Source organism: Drosophila nasuta, chromosome 3, assembly GCF_023558535.2.
Source record: "Drosophila nasuta strain 15112-1781.00 chromosome 3, ASM2355853v1, whole genome shotgun sequence".
NCBI classification, from domain to species: domain Eukaryota; kingdom Metazoa; phylum Arthropoda; class Insecta; order Diptera; family Drosophilidae; genus Drosophila; species Drosophila nasuta.
In genome coordinates, this window is record NC_083457.1 from 52,712,135 (window position 1) to 52,733,858 (window position 21,724).

The 21,724-nt window shown below is 36.0% G+C and overlaps 1 protein-coding gene across 14 annotated transcripts in view; it reads left to right on the forward strand.

Annotated features, from left to right (window-relative positions):
* Positions 1 to 87: 87 nt before the first annotated feature.
* LOC132793865 (protein phosphatase 1 regulatory subunit 12C) overlaps positions 88 to 21,724 on the forward strand; it is a 38,795-nt gene continuing 17,158 nt past the window's right edge. For 5 of the 14 annotated variants that reach the window (XR_009633156.1, XM_060803992.1, XM_060803993.1 and 2 more), the window contains exons 1-13: positions 88 to 275; positions 989 to 1,491; positions 1,577 to 2,001; positions 12,381 to 12,493; positions 12,554 to 13,108; positions 13,171 to 13,259; positions 13,749 to 13,940; positions 14,085 to 14,198; positions 14,263 to 14,356; positions 16,151 to 16,258; positions 17,478 to 17,621; positions 17,837 to 18,029; positions 20,477 to 21,427. Coding sequence is in view for 13 of the 14 variants with exons in the window: in XM_060803992.1 (XP_060659975.1) it covers positions 1,744 to 2,001; positions 12,381 to 12,493; positions 12,554 to 13,108; positions 13,171 to 13,259; positions 13,749 to 13,940; positions 14,085 to 14,198; positions 14,263 to 14,356; positions 16,151 to 16,258; positions 17,478 to 17,621; positions 17,837 to 18,029; positions 20,477 to 21,427 (2,811 nt within the window). In the remaining variant the exon portion in view is untranslated. Of the gene's footprint in view, positions 276 to 988; positions 1,492 to 1,576; positions 2,002 to 12,380; positions 12,494 to 12,553; positions 13,109 to 13,170; positions 13,260 to 13,748; positions 13,941 to 14,084; positions 14,199 to 14,262; positions 14,357 to 15,263; positions 15,748 to 16,150; positions 16,259 to 17,477; positions 17,622 to 17,836; positions 18,030 to 20,476; positions 21,428 to 21,724 lie in introns of those variants that run through there. The other 9 variants (XM_060803988.1, XM_060803990.1, XM_060803991.1 and 6 more) reach the window with 9 other exon arrangements.

A 21,724-nucleotide genomic window follows, 5' to 3' on the forward strand; every position in this document is an offset into this window, starting at 1 on the left:
ATTGGGCCTAGGCGCAGCAACATATGAATCGAAGAACAGGGTTGCCTCACTTCTCTCGGTTTTCTCTGTCCCTCTCTTTCATCAGTTTCATTTTAACATTTGTCGTGGCCGCACACGGAATAACACGGGAATTTATTTGTGAACGAAATTTACAATTTTTTAAATATTATCCGAAATATGTACAATAATTTATTGCATTATTGTGCATTGCACTATTTAACCGCTTGACCCTGTGAACCATCCCATAAGAAAATAGTGTTTACCGAATAAGCAAAGTAAGTTTTCGGTTTCTTCGATGTGAAAAGTTTTCTACTGCAATTTGTACATTTTTCTCAACGTATGCGTGTGTGTGTGTATGTGAATGTGCGTGCGAGAGTGTGTGTGTTGGATGGTGCTCTGTAAAATGCCTTTACATAAGTAACATCATTATAATTGGCCTACAAAATGCATTATATAAAGAGCAAAAATCCGAAAAAAACGATTGCGTGAAAAAAGAATGAAATATAGGTTTCCATCTTGTGTAGTTTCGTATTCTTCGTTCTATTTACTCGGCGTACCGACGTCAGCGTCGCGGCTGTTGAATTTATGTCAAATTGGTAACACATACACACACACACTACAGTGTTGCATATTGCGTGAATGTGTATGTGTGTGTGTGTGTGTGTGTAGAGAGAAAGAGAGAACAAGCGCGCGAACATACGTGCAATGATAAACAAAGTGTAAAGAGCAACTGAAGCAGCAGCAACAAATGTTCTGCAATATTTTATTTAATATATTTCCTAATAATCTAATGAGTGCGCATAATGAATTTGCTGCAAAAAAATAAAATCCAATTACAACAAAAAGAGAACGATAGACAACCCTGTGCACAAAAAAATACATAAATGCGTGTGCCAGCAGCGCAGCGACGTCGGCGTCACAGTCGACGAAGTGTTGTGTTTAATGTCCATCGACGAAAATAATTTACGCGCAATTTCTTTCTTTGCAGGAGCGCAACAACAACATCGACTCGCGCAAATGGATAAAATGTTTGTTTTTAATGTTAAGCGAAAACTGCAAATCAAAAAAGTGTGATAATAACAGCAAAAGAAAAGAAGAAAAAAAAAACGGGCGAGAGAACGCGCCAGCAGCCTGCATGCGCGCCTATGTGTGTGTGTGTGTGTGAACGTACGTGCGTGCGTGTGTGTAGTTCGCTGTCCGCTGTATATGTGTGTGTGAGCGAGAGCGCGAGCTTAGGCGAGTGAGTGTGCAGTGAAGTGCAAAAGAGAAATACGATAAAACAAAAAAAATAAAAATAATAAAACACGCCATGCAGTTGCGTCCGTTTTAGCTGATAAAGCGTACAACAAAAAGAAAAAAAATATAAAATCAAATAAAATAAAAGCTCACACACATAAAGAGCAGTAGGCACGAAAGCGAGTGAAAATAGAAAATTAATAATTAGCAAGAAGAAGCAGCAGCACACACAACATCAAAGCAAATAGCCAAATTGTAAGTGATCAGTGCTGAAAACACATCACTAACAACAAATTGAATGAAATTTTCACTCTCTTTCTGTCTCTCTTTGCATAAATAGTGCAAATCAAAATTCTCGGTGCACAGCGGCCAGTTTTAAAAACGATCGCAAATACAATAAGAAATAAACAAGAAAGAAAAACAACAACACAACTGCAGTGCGGCAGCAGAAGAAGAATTAAATTACAACCAAAAAAGGCAAATAAACAGTGCTGCAAAACGGTCAAAATGTCGACACTGGACATACCCAACAATTCGGCAATGATGAAGCGAGCCGAGCAGCTGCGTCGCTGGGAGGAATCGGACACAAATCGCGCTCCGCCCACTCCCCGCCACAGCCGCAATGGGCGACACATCAAGTTCAGTTCGGGCTGCGTTTTTCTCGCCGCCTGTTTATCGGGCGATAAGGACGATGTGCTGCAGCTGATCGATGATGGCGCCGATATCAACACTGCTAATGTGGATGGCCTCACAGCGTTGCATCAGGTGCGTATTCCCTCTCCCTGTCTCCCTCTATCTCTTTCGTTCTGCCTGCCTTCGGTCGTTTATCTATCGATAAATTGTGTGCGATATAAATGGAGCACATTACGTCAGTGATTGCGAACACGCGACCCATCCACCTCCAACCCCTCCCCCCCCAGGGATGGGTAAACACTAAGTTGTGCAGGGCAATTTCGAAACTGTTGCGCCCAACTGAGTAGCGATGTCAGCGTCGCAGTCGGCGTCGACGTTGACGTTGCTGTTGCTGTCTACACACATATTTTCTGGCTGTTCGTTCATTCATTAGTGTTGTTGCTCTTGTTGTTGTTGTTGTTTCGTGCTCTCGCTGTGGTTTCCAAAGCACCGCAAAAACCACTAAAACATTAACAAATACATTTCTAATGCAAGCCGACGATTTACAACAAGTCGAAATGCCGAAGCTACAACAACAACAACAACAACAACAATAGAGGAGCAATAGCAACAAACGGCAAAACGGCGCAAGCATTAAATAAGAAAAATACAAAAAATTTTCTATTTTTAAATGCCAAGAAAAATATACAATCTACTCACACACACACACACACACACTTGCACACTCGCATACACACCAGGCAAGTTGTGTATATAGAGAAAGAAAAAGATTTTCGCAAAATCATTTTCATTTTTCTTTCAATTTCGATTGTTCTTCTTTTTGTTCTTGAGCCTTCACATGAAAATACTGAAACGAAAAACAACAACGAACAAGAAATAAATTCAAAAATCTTTGAAATTTATTTCATGTGGCGCCTTTCAATGCGAATGACTTTGCACAACCCTCGATCTCGATCTCGATCTTATATACATATCATACAAATGAGAAAATCTAGCTTGTTTACATTTAAAGGATCGGAATTTGTTATTAATAATAATTCAACTTCGATTCGACTAGAATTCCAGTCTTCTTTATTTTGGAATAGATTTGTGTTTATTTTTTTAAGGAATCGAAATTTGTAATTAATAAAAATTCAGTTTCGATTCTGAAATTCAATGTTTTCTGAATCATATTGAAAAAAAATGATATTAGAACACTTCTTTGAAATAAATTTGCTTTTATTATGATACATAACAAATGTCTTTTAAAGATTTGGAATTTTGTAATTTAGAATAATTCAACTTTTGTTTAAGAATTCGATTCTTATTGAATTATATTAAAAACATCATTTTGGAACAATATCTATTAGGTTGTATAGCTTAAAATCGTATACACGTTTGAATTGGCTTTTATATGGAAACAATGCATAAAGTACTTATTTAAAATTATGAGAAATTCTGTAAAAATTTTCGAAAAACAAAATTTATCATTCTTTTAAGTCATGAGATTATTCCTTAGGATACAATTTGAAATTTTTGCTTAATGATTTATTTTTTCTTTGCTTTATTATGCATTCTTTAGATCCAGATATTCATCTTATCTTATATACCTTATTAAAATTTAGTTAGTTTGCGCTGTCGTTTATCTTAAATAAAATAATAACTATTTAGGATACATTTCATCAATATTTTTATCAAAAATAAACTATGAAATTTGATATTAAATACTTTATTTTCTTCAATATTTTAATCAAACCTAAACTATGAAATTTGATATTAAATACTTTACTTCAATGAACTTGATTTTAGATAAAATACACTTTTTAAGGATACAATTTATTTGGTTAACAATGTGTTATCCAAAATTTAAGTACACATTTTGCATTTTGAATAGGATTTCTATTTGGAAATAATGAAATAATCCGCATATTTCTATATGATCATTAAATAGTTATCAAAATTCAACTACTTAGTTTGCATTTTTAAGTAGATTTCTATTTGGAAATAATTAAATAATTCGCTGCTTCCATTTCTTTAGCAATAGTTAGTCAAATCTTAGCAGCTTTTGTGGTAAGCGCATATTTGGCAATAAGGAAAAAATTCGCCATATTTCCATATGACCATTAATTTGGTATCAAAGTTTAGCTACACAGTTTGCATTTTGAAATAGATTTATATTTAGGAAGAATGAATAAATTCGCTGCTTCTTTCTAAATTCGACTCTCGATACTGACAAATTTAAGCAGCTTTCGTTGTAAGAGCATCTGTTGCATGTGTGCGCACAGTTTTAGCAGCCACTGTCGCTAGTTTAATTCAGCTAATTGATTTTAATTATGCTGCGCCCGCTAAGAGCAGCAGATTTTCACCGTTTAGCCGCGGCGCACTTGTTAACCAGATGCTAATATGTACATAATCAGCGAGAGGAATGTGACAAGGGGGCGGGCGGGATGGAGAAGTGAGTGAGGAGAAGGGAGGCGGGGCAATTACAGCAATAATAATAATAATAACAATGGGAACTGCGCAGAGTCTTGAATTACTTGTGGCTTGTTGCAGTTGCAGTTGTCGTTGTTGTTGTTAAACCGCAAGTTGAATTTCCATTGCATTTATTACAATATGTACATATGTTGTAAGTTTTAAGCATTGTAATTAATTAATTCAATAGCAGACAAGACGTCGTGTCTTCTTCTGCTTTCTTTTTGCAAACAAAAACGCTTCAAACATACAAGTGAAAATTGTTTGTTTCGCCTCTTTCATTCAGAAGCAACACAACTACAATGACAACATCCAAAAAAAAACAGCAGCAAAACACCTGCATACCATTTTCAATGGCCACCTTCGGCTATGAATGATGATGATGATGATGATGATGACGATGATGACGAACCAACTGGACTTTGGGGGCGTCCCTGGCGGTGCGTTGACATTCAACTCACTGGGGGACGGCCGTCAGTTGATGAAAGAAAGATTGCAATAAATTACATCTGTTTGTTTACATCTCGACAAAACATGTAGTAGATAGAAATCTACAGAGAAAGATAGATACATATTTCTCTATAAGTATATTGCATATTTTGTTAAATGTTCTAACGTAGTTCAGGGATATTCCGATTCGCTCAATATATATATATGCATGCGCCATATTTCTATATACTTCTCATATATATTTTTAATGGAATGTGCTAAATTTAAACATTTCTCTGAAATGTGCCATAAAACGTATATTCACCAAAGTTCAAGATACAAAGAACAAAATCGATATAAATTTCTGTTTCGTAGGCGTCACATATTCCAAAGTTAAGGTATTTTTAGTTGCTTTAGCTGTCAATTTGGTATATTTTGCACTCTATGGTATATTTTACACTTTTATGGTATATCAATATACTAAATATTGGCAACGGTATATATTTTTTGAATCTGTGGTATATTAATTGACAATTTATGGTAGACCAATATACCAAAAAAAGACATTGGAATATTTTTATAGTAGTTTGCGGTATATTAATTTGGTATATTTAAATATTAATACCACACTCTATTTTATTCAAAATGTTGTAGTACTGTATCAAGTATATCCTTTGCTATAGTATTTGTGCGGTATATTAATTCGGTACAATTTAAATTGAGTACCGTTCTGTTTTGATTTTATTCAAAATGGGTATCTCACAGTCGAGCATACTCAACTGCAGTTTTCTTACTTGTTTGAATGTAGTACTATATCAAAATATTTTTATTATTTTGCAGTATATCAATATGGTATATTTTCAAGTGAATACCGCATTGTTTTCATTTTATTAAAAACAGGTAGCGAGTATCTCATAGTCGAGCACACTCAACTGTATGTTTCTTACTTGTTTGAATATAGTACTGTATCAATATACCAAGTATATCCTTAGGCATATGTTATAGTATTTTTGCGGTATAATAATTCGGTATAATTTAATTTAAATACCGCACTGTTTTGATTTTATTCAAAATGGGTATCTCACAGTCGAGTACACTCGTCCATAGCTTTCATACTTGTTTGAATGTAGTACTTTATCAATATATTCTTAGTATTTTGCAATATGGTATATTTTAAAGTGAATACCGCATTGTTTTCATTTTATTAAAAACAGGTAGCGGGTATCTCACAGTCGAGCACACTGGACTGTATCTTTCTTACTTGTTTGAATATAGCACTATTAATATATCAAATATAGCCTTTGGTATATGTGATAGTATTTTTGCGGTATAATAATTCAGTACAATTTAAATTGAATACCGCACTATTTTGATTTTATTCAAAATGGGTATCTCACAGTCGAGCACACTCGTCCGTAGCTTTCTTACTTGTTTATGGCTTATCTCAGTTCTGCAAAGCATTAGTTTATGGCACATTGTAAACAACTGTAATAATAGTCGGTGGGGCTTATCAATTGTAGAACCAAAGTTAAGCCTATGGAAATATGTATCTGAAAGATGCTTTCTATAAATACTTGACTAGCGAATGAATTTGCTTTGCTTTTGCTGTACGTTTGTTTGTTTGTATCACATCCTCAATCCGCGTAATCTTTTTTTTTTAATACCATTTAAAAACTTCCGCCAAAAAGCGTTTTTATATTTGGGATTTGTAGAAACACGCGTTTGAAAAAACACTTGAACAAATTTGGTGGTTTCATTCTAATTAAGAGATCTGCCTTTTATAGGTTGCCTTGAAAGATCTTAAGATACAATTAGTATCGAAAAGTGTTTCTTGACTTGACTTGACTTGATAATCGGCTCAATTGTTTTATTGCATAAATTAGCTAATTATTTTGTCAAAGCTAGCTTCAAAGATTGAGCGATATCTCGCAAAAATAGAAAACAAAAAATGCATAAAATACATAATAATAACTACAAATCATGAACGTGATCGTTAGATGACCCCAAATCTGTATTTGTTGTTGATCTCTCTCTCTCTCTCTGGTTGCTGCTGCTGTGTTGTTGTTGTTGTTGTCCTGTCTCAGCAGATCTTGGCAGAGATCAGTTGCGTTTGTGCTGCGTGAGTTTTTCCAAAAACAAAAATTGTTTTGAGGTTCTAACGCGTTTTTATTATTGACGTGTTTTGTAACCTTGGCCCGGTTCTATCTCTGCTCTCTACGCTCTCAACGGGGCGGACAGACGAGCAACGACGAGCTGTGGGACAAACAGACGGACAGACAGACAGTCGAACCGACGAACGGACGGATGAACGCACAGACAGCGAGATATGCGATATACGGCAACAGATACAGATACAGATACAAATCAAACATCCTCAAGAATTCACAGCGCGTGTTTCATATATACATTTTGTATTTGTATGTATATATAAATGGCTGCGGCTACATTTGATTTGATTTATTTCTCGTTTGGTGTTTTACACCCAAAATAACAAACGATGCTGAAAATCTTGCGAATTGTGCAAACTGAAAAATCATTCTATGTCTGCAACAAAACGAATGTGTGTGTCTGTGTGTGTGAAGAGTAGTGCATTGCATAATACCATTTCAAGCAAAATTCGAAATAACAACAACAACAACAACAATTGCCATTAAATTTGTACATTTTACAACCGCCTGCTGCTGACGTTGAATTTTTGTTGGGCCTCTCTCCGCGCTTCTCATCCCATTTTTATTACTACTGGGGTAAAATTTATGGAAAACCAAAAGAAACTAAAATTGAAAATCGTATTTTGCTTTTAAGGCGAGCCGACATCATTTTCGAACAGAACTTTTTTTTTGCAAAAACCATGACGAAATATGTATAAAAATAAATAGGAACAAGCATGTCCAACTTGTGGGTGGACTGAGATAATATCAGCGCTATTTGTGAACAAGTTTTTGCCGATCGATAAAAAAATTAAGTTCAACATAAATCAGGAGAAAGAGGAATGATTAATATTTATGATCTATTTAGCATGAAATTTCCTTATCAACAGCTCATCATAATTGTAGCAATATCGAAACTTTTTAACACCTTTTAGTTACTGTGCAAATTTTCAAAGAATTTCACACCCTTTTGCACTATTTTATTGGCGTTGCTTTTGGCCTTGGCCAAAATGCTTCTAACTGAAATATCTCACTCAGCTGACTAAATGTCAGCCACAGACAACGACGCTTCACAGTTGGCGCTATTTTTTATTTCAATTGCTTTTTATTAATATTTTTTTGGCAGCTAGACGAGGGCGAGGCATTCAAGTAGCATCGCAAAAAAACATGGGAACTTTCACAAATAAAACACAGAAAAAAACTACTAAAATTATTTGAAATTATTATGAAGGCTTGCCATAAGCCAAAATACCGTTTTGCCATGTGCCGCCAACTCTTGTTGTTGTTGCAGAAGTATAAGTAGAAGCGGAATGGGAATAGTTTATGTATGATATAGATATATCGCTCGTATATATCGCTGTTGCTGTCAGTTGTACATTTTCAAAAACTGCTTGAACTCAAGTGATTTGTTTGCTTTGGCTCTGATTGCTACAATTACTCAAAAGCAATTAGCTAAAATTACATTTTTAAGGCAGCTAAGGATAGTGTGTACTTATCTAAACTATATACATATATCTATAAAATTAGAAAAGTTTGTAGAACTAAAAGTTTGACAGAAATACATTTTCTGTATTAAATTCTTCAATTATAGAGCATACAATCACAACTATGATGTCTATAATTCCTGACAAATTCCATGCGGATAAACCAAAATTATAAATACTATAATATTATATTATATTGTATTATAAATTATAATAATTATTAAAGAAATTATTTTATATGGCAAAAGAAGCGCCTTAGTGGCTTTTAATGATTTTGTATCCAATGGTATATCTTGAATGTAAATTCTATATCGATATACCAAACATAGCTTTCGGTATATGCTAGTAGTTTTTTGGTGCATTATTTGTTTGGTATATTCGAAAATCGAAAAAAATATTTTATATTCTATAGTATAATTTAAATGTGGTACTATAGGTATATTTCAAGAAGCGAATAAAGTATTTTATAGTCTATAGTATATTTTGAAAATAGTTCTATATTGATATATGTATACCAAACATAGCTTTCGGTATATGTTAGTATTTTGGTATATAAATTCGGTATATTTCAAGAATCGGAAACCATCTTTTGTACTCTGTTGTATATTTTGAATGTAGTTTTATATCGATATACCAAACAAAGTCATCGGTATATGTTAGTATTTTTGGTATATTTCTATAACAATACCGCACTTTTTTCTTTGTCTCAACGTCAATCCCATTCGACTGTAGTTTTCTTGTTTTGTGTTGTATCATATTGATAATTATTGACTGAAGGAACGTTTACGAATGCGGAACACATTTAACAATAATGTATATAAGTAGAGTTAAGTATTCTATATAAAATTTAAAAAAAAAAAATTTGATATAATTTAAATTATGTTCATTTATATTTTTCATTAGTTTCTTGTATGCCAAATATCGTTATAATTAATGACAGAAGCCTGCGCAACGTTTACGAAAACTAGGCAAAGCAGAATAGAAAATAAAGCAAAGAGCAATGCGCTCTGAAGAGAGACAACGTATACGTAATATGCAGACAAGTCTAGGGCCGGAATCAGGCTGCCAAATGAGCCTCTTTTCAGCTACTTTGGCAGGATGTTGAGGGCAGCTAATAGGCAGCTTAGTTTGTGAAGAGGGCGGCTCTGGGAGGAGGATTATGTGTGTTGCAAGCGGCTTGCAGGCCACAAAGCTGTTTCAACAAGTTGCCGCAATGCACGGCGTATACGTAATGCGGCGGGGTGAATAACATTTTGGGCACGAAGTGGTGGCAAGCAGAGCAACAAAAAATCGAAACCAAAAAAAAAATACAATAAAGGGGGGCAGAGTGGCAAATAGGCGAAATGCCGCTCAATGGCGTGCCAAAAACAAAAGGCTAAACTTAGCATGCAATTCGCAGACCGTTTTCCCTCTCTCTCTTCCGCTCCCCCTCTTCCTCTCTCTCTCTCTGCTCGGCTGGCCAAGAAAAATTCGCTTTCAATGCATTGAAAATAGCACAGAATTCATGCGTTGTTGTTATTGTTGCTTTTGGCGCTGACATTAACACCAGACCAGAAATCAAAAGTCACAAATTGCCGGCCAAAAGATAAACTCTTGTCAAAAAAGAAGTCCGTCAACGAAATTTGTGAAGCGTGGGCGGTCGATCTTCATTTTGTTGTCGCTGTTGTCGTCAGTCAGTCAGTTTGGTCAGTTTATCAAAATTGCTCATAATTAATTAATTGGCTGCGTTCCAGATTTACAAATTGCTCGAGTCTCAAACGCTTGTCGCTTGCCTTCCTCTGTTTTGTTTTATGCCTCAACTCGTGTGCTCCCGTCTTCATTTTTTTATGCGTTTTACTGCGAAATGGAAATTACTTTTGCATTTTCAAAGCAATAGCCCTCTCAGAAGAAGAACAAAAAAAAAGCGAAGTAAATTAACATATGGCGACTACAAAAAGAAATCGACAAAAAAGCCAAAAAGCAAAATATTTTATAGAACTGAAAGAGAATGCTTATCAAAGCCAAACAATTGGTGCTATATGAGAATTGAGGTTTGGCGCGTTTAGCTTCGGCTTTGCTTTTGCTGCTGTTGTTGTTGTTGTTGTTGCTGTTGTTGGTGAAGAATTCTTATCGAACATTTCACTGACTGCTATAAGCGTCTTCGTCCGTTCGTCGTCGCATTGTTATTGGGCGGGTTCTTAGTTAGATAGCAAAACACACATAGAAGCCGCTTCGAGTCGAATCGAGTCGGAGTTGCTTCACGATGATATCATCAACGTTGCCATCGTTGTCGTTGTCGTTGTGTCGCTTGTCGTCTTCGTTGTTGCGCACAGCGATGTCTTCAACGCTTCAACGGAAATCCGCATAAACAACGTTGTCCATGTGCCACAGCAATTCTCCAGACCACCTCACTCTCTCTCTCCCTCGCTTTCTATCTAGTCTAGCGCTCTCTTTCTCTATGTTTACTTTAACGTTTTTAGCAAGATAAACAGAGCATTGCCATTAAAACATGGCACAATTACTAGCTGAAAACAACAAAAAAAACATTAAAACTTTGTAAGAATCGAAATACTGATTCATGCACAAAATCGAATACAATTTCGATATATTGAAGATTCAATTCAGTTCATCTACATACTGAAAATATATATTTACAAGAATTGGCAGCAAGCGTAAACAAGCGAAATATGTAAATTTATTTTTGCCCCGAAGACACGAGCACAGAAACTGAAACAGAATCATCAAATGCTGCCTTTACTTTGCATTTATTCATTCTAGTTTATAATGCTTCTTTGATCGTTTCATTCTCGAATACTTGAATTGAAAAGTTCAATACTAAAATCATTCGCATTGATTATCATACTAAATACCAAACAGTCATGTTCTTAAATTCCTCTTCCCAATACATTTTTAACGACAATTTTTTATAGCATAGTTTTTGGATCTTCAAAAAAAAAGAAAAAAAAAAACTGTTAATGACAAAAAGTTTGTTGATTGTCTGGAGTTGATAAAGACTTTGTTGTTAATTGGGAGTTTGCTATGATATATTCTTGTTCTTTTTGTAGATAGATAATAAATAGAAGTTTTGTAAAGTTTAGTAGAAGTTTGATAATTGTTAATGTTACTCTTTTCAATGAATTACGATTTGTGATCTTTATTAGGATCACTCATTTAAAGAATTTTTTTAGAAGTAGACAATTTTATCAAAATCAAGATTGAACTCTTAGGATCTTTTTAGAGTAATAAATTTTGTTGTTAAGCTAGAATGTTATTGACAGATTGTAAATATAAGTTTTGTCTAGAGTTTATTATTGTTTATGATACTATTTTCATTAAATTTCGATATAATTTGCTATTGGGTAAGATCATTTAAATTCACAATGAGATTTGGTTAAAACATGTCATTGTACTAATTTGTTACTGAGATCAATATATGAACTCTTGCGATTTGGTTATTCTTAGTTATCCACGATACTCAAGATCTTTAACCAATAATGTTTGAAAATCAATTTATGAGAGTAATCGTTATCGATAATAACAAAAGTAAACTTCAATGACAGGATAAAGTTAAATTAAATTGAATCATCAAATTTGTTTTCGATTTTCGAATTATTTTTCTCTCGATATCATAATCGATACCTAGTAAGGTTTTAAGATCGATTGATATTTACATTTAGTCGTTATCGATATTAATCAAAGTATGTCCCAGCTCACTTTATGTCCCATTTCCACTTGAATAAAAGGCTCAAGTTAATTAAATCGAATCATATAGAAAATTCCTTTTGCGATTTTTTAATAATACACTTTTTCACGATAAAATGATCGATATTCAGTAATGTATTAAAAGTGATCCATGATTATAATCGTTATCGATATGGACAAAAGTAAATCCCAGTGCTCTTTATTTTTCATTCTTGTTTTAATAGAAGGCTGAAGTTAAATTAAATTAATATAATCGAATTATATGAACATTTTCTTTTACCATTAACTAATAATAAATCTTTTCTTGATCTGCTTGCAGGCCTGCATCGATGACAAGCTCGACATGGTTGAGTTCTTAGTGACGCATGGAGCAGATATTAATCGACAGGACAACGAGGGATGGACGCCGCTGCATGCGACAGCCTCCTGCGGGTGAGTGACAAATGAAATATCTAATTTTGAACAATAATTAATAAATAATTTTGTTGACAGCTTTGTGAGCATAGCACAGTATCTGGTGGAGCACAACGCAGATGTGGCTGCTGTGAATAGTGATGGTGACTTGGCGCTGGATTTGGCAAATGATGTGCAGCACATGCCCATGATTGATTACATGGAGAAGGTGGTGCAGGAGCGCAACATTGATGTGGATCAGGCGCGCAGAGCGGAGGAGAAGGCGATGCTAAACGATGCCAACAAATGGCTGCTTAGCGATGGCGCCGATGTGGATCGACCGAATCCAAAAACTGGTGCAACAGCGCTGCATGTGGCAGCAGCCAAGGGCTATACGAATGTGCTGAAATTGTTGCTGGCCGGCCGGGCCAATGTCGATAAGCAGGACAACGATGGCTGGACGGCGCTGCATGCTGCTGCGCATTGGGGCCAAAAGGAGACGGCTGAGATGCTGGTGGATGCGTGGGCCAACATGGATATACGCAACTATTCGGGACAATCCTGCATCGATGTGGCCGATCGCAAAATGGTCAAATTCCTCGAAGAACTGCGCGCCAACATGCGCATCAAGCGGCGTCCATCTAGTCAAATCAGGTAGCTTAAGAATTAAATTCAATTTCTTAAAATAATTATTAATCTCTTTTTTAAACTTGCAGCAGAATCTCAGATGCGATTGAAAATCATGTGGACAAAACACCAACGAAACTCGTACGCGTTGAAGTGAGAACTGATGCCGCTAAGGATGGTGCGTAAACTTCCCTTAGAAACCCAACCCAGAAAAGATCTTCCTCATATAGCTGCTTCTTTTTTGCATCGATTTAAAAAGCTTTTCATCTTATATTTCTATGCCAACTATTTTATGTGTGTGCGTGTTTTGTTTTGTGTGTCTGCGACTTGTTTGTTTGCTGTGCCACTCTCAATTAGGTTCTCATGCGCGTTAAACTTTAGTTTCGTATTGTTGCATTTATTACAAACACAGCCATAGACATTGCCTCGTCCTCCCTCATCATCATCATCATCTTTATCATCGTCAACTTTTCTATGTTTTGCTTCATTTCATAATCTCGATCGAACTCATTGTCTAGTCAACAGTGTTTTTGTGTAACTCTCTCAGCTTGCAACCTCTTTCTCTCTCTCTCTTCTCTCTTTTCCCCATTATCTCTCGCTGCGTCTGTCGTTTTTCTCTCTCTCTATTTGTTGTCTTGTCTTTGTCCACACACAACGCACACTGCAGCTGCCACAAGTTCGCTTAGCGCCAGCGTTAAAGTTGAGCCCGATGTTGATGTTGCCACTGCTCCAAAGGATGCTCATAATGATGATGTTAAAGTTATGGTTAATGATGATGATGATGAGGCAGCAGATACCGATTCAGATCTCAGCGATTCAACAGAGAGCTCACACAGCACAAGTTTATCAGAGAGCGAAGGTAGTCGGCGGCCCTCGTCTCGCTCCCGTTTTTTTCCCCCTCTCCTCTGCCTGCATTAAGCCACGTTTAATCAACTAATACAGAGCGTGTTCTCTACTTTTGTGTAATGCATATTCTAATATTGATTTCACTTTCATTTTGCAGCTGAAAATGTGAAACCCAATCAGCAAATTCATGCCGCCGAACACGCCGTCGAAGATGAGGCGCCTTGGCGACGCAAAACGCTTCGCACGCCCAACGACAGCCCCACTAAGAATCGTAAGTACTTGATGTTTATAATTGCTGAATATAAATAATTAATTAATGTACTTTGCTGTTGCAGAAGTTCCTGACAAAGAGCTGATCGGCAAAAGCGCCAATGAGAGCGCCAACGATGTCATCTTGCGACGCACGCACAGCTTTGAGAATGATCAAAAGTGAGTTTCAGTTGCACCATTTGGTTGCACACACACACAGAACATTTAGACAGAAATGCGTGCCACACACACACATACACAAACATACGCATCACATTGCAAATTAACCCGCATTTATTTATGTATTATAATAATAACAAATTGTATATCTAATGTGTCACAACAATTTGCACAACATTATCGGTTAGTTTTTTGCCGTTTGTGTTTCACCTTTTGCTGATTGCGCGCCGCTTATCACTCACACACACACACACACACATTGCTCTCTTTTTATCTCTATATAACACACACCACCATCACACATACACACACATACACATTTGTACAGAAAATCAGACAAAAGCATTGAATTGGTCATTTTCGCAAGCACTTTATGCAGTAACTCTTTAAATTTAGCCACACTATTATCGAGTGTGTCGCAATTTCTCTGCGCTGAATCACACACGAAATTAAAGAATTGTGAATTGTGTTTTTTTAAGTTTTGTAAATAATTCCAAGGAGCAGGTGCAGCTGCCACATGAGGTGGCAAGCAGCGAAATCAAAGCAAGGTGTGAAGCACAAACAATAATAATAACAATAATCCGCAGAAGATAAGAAAGAAAGAAGAGATTGTTTGTGTGTTATTATTTGAAATTTGATTTCTTTTGTTATTTTTTGTGTGTTCTTTTTTCTTATGTGCAACCAAAAACTACAACAACCAACTACAACAACAACAACTACAACTACTACTACTCACCAAATCTCGCACCAAATCATCAAACGCTTATCTCGATAAAAACCAAAACCAAAAACCAAACCAAAAATCCAATTCTAACCTGCCCGCCCGCCTGCCTCTGCCTCTGCCTGCCACATGAAACCCCATCCGCCTGCATTCCTGCGCTGTTCATTGCAAATGATTCGCGAGCAGATTCTATCAAAAGTACAATGAGCTGAGGGCACGCATTAAGGCGAACTCGTGTCCCATTCTGCTAGCGACAACGGCGAATGCGCTGCCTGGTGGCATCGGCATCGGGGGGCGTCGGTGGCAACAACGCTGCCAATAACAACAATAACCAAAGTAGCAATAACAACAATAATAATAACAACAACAATAACAACAACAACAAACAGAGCCAGAGTCTGCTGCTGTTGGGGAAAACAGCAAACACAACATCGACTGGCTTGAGCAACAGCAACAACTACAACAACACATCAAGCACCATGAACACAACATCAACAACAACAACAGCCACAACCACAACAACAACACTCAACACACACACACCAACAGCAGCTACATTAACAACAGCAACAAATGCATCAGCTACAACAGCAACAACAACAGCAACTCCAAGTCAAATTTATAGCGTACAAAGATCGGCCTCCCTCAAAGATAACTCTGTGTATTTCAGGTTTGTTTTGTGTCGCCAATTTTGGGGGGTTGACTATCGTAATCATAAATATATATAACTTAACTCTATAACTTGTAACTAACTAGCCAAATATGTGTAATCTGTAATGTGTAACCTGTAATCTATATATATACTATATACTCATTGCTTTTGCTTAGCTTCTCTATAGAGATATATACTACTACTACTCCCTATATTTATTCCCCTACAAATTCTCATTGCACCAAAACAACAAATATCTATACTTAACATTTATTTAGGCAATGCGCACAATGTCGTCTATTTCTCTTAGATATGCTATTTACAATACCCTTAATGTGACTTTAATTAATGATTTCTATTTGTTTTATTTCTATCTTCTTCTGTATTTGATCCTTTCAACTTGAATTGCTGCCACATGCAGGAAACCGATTGCTCCAGCTACTGCTTTGCTGAATGCAGCGACAACGACACCAACCACAACGGGACTCAGCTCACCTTCAACGACTGTGCACACCCCACCAATACGCAGGTGAGTAGAGGTTTGAAACAATGGAGTGAGGGTCAGTTTTCTGAAAGTGCAAAGTTGTCAGATTGTATTGCAGTAGAAAAAGAATATAGTAGTAATTTGTATAGTTTGTAATTTTAGTTTTGATAGTAATTAACTATCCAATAAAACAGTTTCATACTATTTTTACTATCGATATTTGTTATCGTTTGTATAAGAACTTTCGATTCCCTAGTATAACATAATATTTTGTTGTATAATATCACTATCGATTGATTGTATTACTATTGATAATACTGTTAGATTGCTCTTATGATTAAGACCTTCACTTGTATATGTTTCTATTACTATTAGCAATGTGTTTTAGAAAAAGTTTAATATTATACATAATACATACGAATAGGAACTTAAATCGTTACTTTCGATATATTTAAATTTGTTAAAATAATACTGTCGGATTTTTCTTATATTTGGGGACTTGACTTTAAATATTTGAACTATTATTGACAGAAGTTTTATATTACTCAAAACATCAACATAAAGAAAGGAGCTTTAAATATAAATACTATTGTTAATATCAATATTTAAAGACATGACTTATTGTTGGAGATACAGATAGGTACATTAAAATTATCAATAATATCGATTCAAACATAACTATATCTATATATAATTGTATTAAAGCAATACTGTTAGATTTTACATTTATTTGGAGACTTCACTAGCAATATATTAACTATTATTGAAGAGTTTTGTCAGTAGTTTTATATAGCATACAACGAGAAAGGAGCTTTAAATGTAAATACTATCGATGCTATCGTTACTATAGATATTCGAAGCCCTAACTTATTTCTTATTTTTAGACCCTTATTTTTTACAATTCCCATTACTATTATTTGTATGTGTAGATATAGAAAAGAGTTTAAGTATATCGATAACAGAATAAATACTATCGATGATATCATTACTTCCTATATTTTAAATCATTACTTATCTCTTAGAGTCTTAACTTTTGACAGTTTATTTAGTTTGTCAGTAGTTTAATATTATATACAACATATAGATAAGAGTTTAAATATATCGATGACAGAATAATGATCACAAATGCAGCAATTCTATAGAACTTCATTTTAAAAATAAACATGCACTCGAAGAAAACTGACCTTGCCAATACTTTCAAGTCCATTTAGTACACATATCATTTGCATTATGGGTTTTTATAATATGTACGTATCGTATAAAGAAACAATTCCGTTAGCAGCCCCGCTGCACAGAGCGGCAGCACCAGCAACAACAATGGCAGCACCACGGCAAGCGCCAGTGCCAGCGATGTGGAGACTCCCAAGCCCAAGCAATCAGCGGGCAATATATTCAAAAACTTTTTCAAGTAATAATCACAAAAGTCGTAATTGTTAATTGGTTAACCAAAATATTTGTGAAACGCTCGCCAAGCTGCTCTAATCCCTTTTAATTGCTCTTCCAACAAAGTTGCCTCTGCGTTATGATTTGATTATGTTGTTGTTTAGCATGTTGTTAAGCTATTTTATGTGCCTTTGATGTCGTGTAATTATGCTAATTTTATTTGCATTACCTTTTCGCCAGATCCTTTGTGCCTCCGGTGCGTGACGAGGAGAGCGAAACGCAGCGTAAAGCGCATGCGAAGCGAGTGCGGGAGACGCGTCGTTCGACGCAGGGCGTGACCCTTGATGAGATCAAGAGTGCCGAGGAGCTGGTCAAGAAGAAGAACCTGGGCATGAACAAGAACAACAATAACAATAACAACAACAGCAGCAGCGTAAGTACTTTGTGTGCCCAATTCAAAAAAAAAAGAAACAAATATCTATTTAATGTAAATGAAAATGAAAATGAAAAACATTGAAAAACAAAATCACCCCACGAATTCGACACAATTTGAACAAAATCAGCCAACAGATCGTTTAGCGAATCGTTTGTAGATCAGTTCACATTAGAGAGATTCATATTTATCAGCAAAACATTATCACTTAGATGCACCACATTGCGTATACGCGATGAGTGCTCATTATCTCTGTAGCTAAAAGAGTTCACAACATCACATACATACACACACACACATACATCCTCACACACACACACACAAACACACTCATGAGTAGAGTGTTCTTAATTCGTACACCAGCAACAACTGCTTATGGTTATGGTGTGTCTTCTATTCCCCCTCCTCCTTCGACCCCCTTCATATTAATGTACTCGTTGTTTGCCCCTTCCTCAGTTCATCCAATCATTCTACACTTGTGTGTGTGTGTACACACTCACTCTCTCTCTTCTCTCTTTGTGTGTCTTTTACTCGCAAACTGCATCAAAAGCATAAACCACAAGTCGAGAATGTTTATAATTTGGTGTTTGTCGTGTTCTCATTTACATTTGTTACTCTCTCTCTCTCTCGCTCCCTCACCCACATAAGTCTCTGTCTGTGCGTGTGTGTGTTTTATATATATATATGTGTGTGTGCGTGTGAGCACGTTTATTAAGCCTAGTTGTTAACAATTAGCTTTATGGTAGCGCTTAGTTTATTTACATCCAAGTATTCCCGACACTATGCAAAAGAACGATCAAGAAATGTAACGATCGAGTAAAGTTATAGGAGAAGTGGTTTAATATATGATCCTGAAACCCATTGAAAAATACAATTCAAAGATCATAGATATATAAATCGGAATAAAGAATGAAAACAATTCAGAAAATATTTAAAAAAAAAAAGACTTAATCTTTCTAAACTTTATTTCGAAATATTATTAACTTTGTATAATTCCTAATTTAAGAAAATAAGACTTAAAAAATATTTCTAAATCTACAAATCAAAGATTCCAAATATATCAATCATAATTTGGGAACAATTTCTTAAATAAATCATTTCAGGAAATATCGAAAAACATTTTTATTAAATTCAATTCAAAAGTAAAGTTCTTTTTGAATACTATTAACTTTGTATAATCTTAATTTGGAAAAAATAATATGAAAATATTTCGAAATCTAAAAATCAAAGATCCCAGATCGTAGTTAAGGAGCCATTTCCTAATTAAAAAAAGAAAATTCAAAAAGTTTTTAAATAAATTTTACTAAATTCAGTTCAAAAGTCAACTTCTTTTGATATATTATTAACTTTGAATAATTTCAATTTAGAAGAATTATTGCGAAATATAAAAATTAAGAAGTATTTCAAGAATTATAAGACAAAGATCCCAGATAAAGCATCAAAATAAATTCTTTTTAAATTCAATTGAAAAGTAATTTTCCTTTTGGAATATTCTTAACTCTGTATTATGAAATATAAAAATGAAGAAATATTCCAAATATTTTCCAATTATTTAGAACTTTCTTCACTACAACTTTTCTTTACTTTTCAACTCTTTTGTTGCCTTAAATTGCCTTGTCTTTGCATAGTGTCAAACACACATTTGAATCCACGCGAAGAGATCTTCCCTGAAAACGTAGTTAGTTGAATCATGTTTTCAATCAGCGTCACATCAATCAATCAACCGCTCGAATCGATCAATCAATCAGCCCTCATTTAAGAGCTGCAACGAATTCGTAAAACAAAAACAATCAAAATGCGAGCCAATTAAATCGAGCATTGCGTATTTAAGTTGTGATTTTTTGCTGTCTGCATCCCGAGTTTTTTTTAATGATTGCGCTGAGCTGAAACTGAAATTGAAACGCCCGCACCGCACCACCGCAAAACGCAACCGCAAACGCTGCACCGCCGCTGATCGCTCATCGTTGGTCGCTGATCGCTGATCGTCTCTCTTCAAAAGTCATTCACGTTTCATTCATTAAGTGCGGTTTTTTAAGAGTAGCTTTTATTTACTTTTGCGATCTCATGAATCGAGTTTTAATTGTATTTGTATTTTAAGTTAGTTTACGTTTCTCTAGATTGTATATACATGACTGATGACTATGCTATATATATCGTTTATAATTATTATTATTATGTATTTCTGCATGCTTGCCACATTTTTTTTTTTGATGCATGCGTAAAGAGTTCTCACTGAAAAGTATATGAAAATGCTCTGGGGGAGAGCATTTTACGTATGTGTATCGTATGTCATATATCGTATATAGTTAGTTATCGTTATCGTTATTACGATGACACCCCGGCCCCTCCACCTTGTTGCCCTCTCATCTCCAGCAAGGTCATTTGAGGTCGTTACACAGTGTGTGTGTTTTTTTATGATTTGTTCCACCAACTAATATTATTAACAGAATGAAACAAGCTCCACATCAAGCACCGCAACAACAACAACAACAGCATCAACAACCACCACAACATCAGCCACATCATCAACAACAACAACAGCAACAACATCTTCGCCAAGCACAACAACAACTGAAACTGCAACTGCAACAACAACAACAACGACAAGCAACAGCAACAACGACAGCAGCAGCGACAGTTCACAAGAGCCACAGCCACCGCCACCGCCCACAACACCGCCACCCAGCTTGATACCAACTGCAGATGATTCGGAAATCATTGAGGCTGTGGTTGCCACATTGGCGCCAGCTTCTTCGTCTGTCGATGATGTCAATGCCAGCTTCACGCTGACGGCGCCAACCACAAGAAAATCAGATGATGATCAAGTTGAAACTGCTGAGAGCAATGCTGAAGAGGAGGATGATGATGATGATCAAGAGGAGGAGGCAGTTAGTGCTAGCTACACGATAGTCTCGCCATCCCGACTAAAGACTGATCCAGTTGCCAAACAACAGACGAGCAGCGATTCTATCGAGTCAGCTGTGCAGCCAGCAGTCAGACCCACAGAGCTGGCGATAGCCACAACAACAACAACTGTAACTGAAAGTAAACCCATTGTGCAGACTCCTGTTGCCACAACTCCAATTGCTGTCCTGGAGAGTCCTGTGAGATTGAGGGACAAACGCAGTCTGAGCAGCGCATCATCTAAGGATGTTGAAGCGGATGCCAAGTCGGACACAGCTTCGCCAGTCTCGACGCATGCGGATTTCAATGCTCGTGATTCACTCTTAAGTTTATACGCCAGACGTACCGGGGAGAGTGGTGCAGGTGGGGCAAGTGGTGCAAGTGTGGCTGCTGCAACTGTTGCACCTTCCACGTCGTCGTCGTCGTCTTCAGCAACAACAACTGCAGCCGAGCGGCGACCTTCGTGGCGCCTCAAGTTCGATGCGGGCTCAAAGGTAATGCACACACAACAACAACAAAGACAGACTACAAATGTTACCCAACTGACCGCTGACCTCCGACCTCTGACCTTAACAAAGTGAAGTTATCTTTACAATCTATCGACTCGCTTTTAAACATGGCGCGTTTAAGTGTGGCATGATCAAAAGTATTTAAAAAACTAAATGCAAACTAGAAACTGAAAAGTAGAAAGGGCAAATATTCGGTGCACCGAATTGACAAATACTCTGATAAGAAGTTAAGCAATATAAATAACGATAATCAAAATATATAATAAAAGTATGTAATATAAA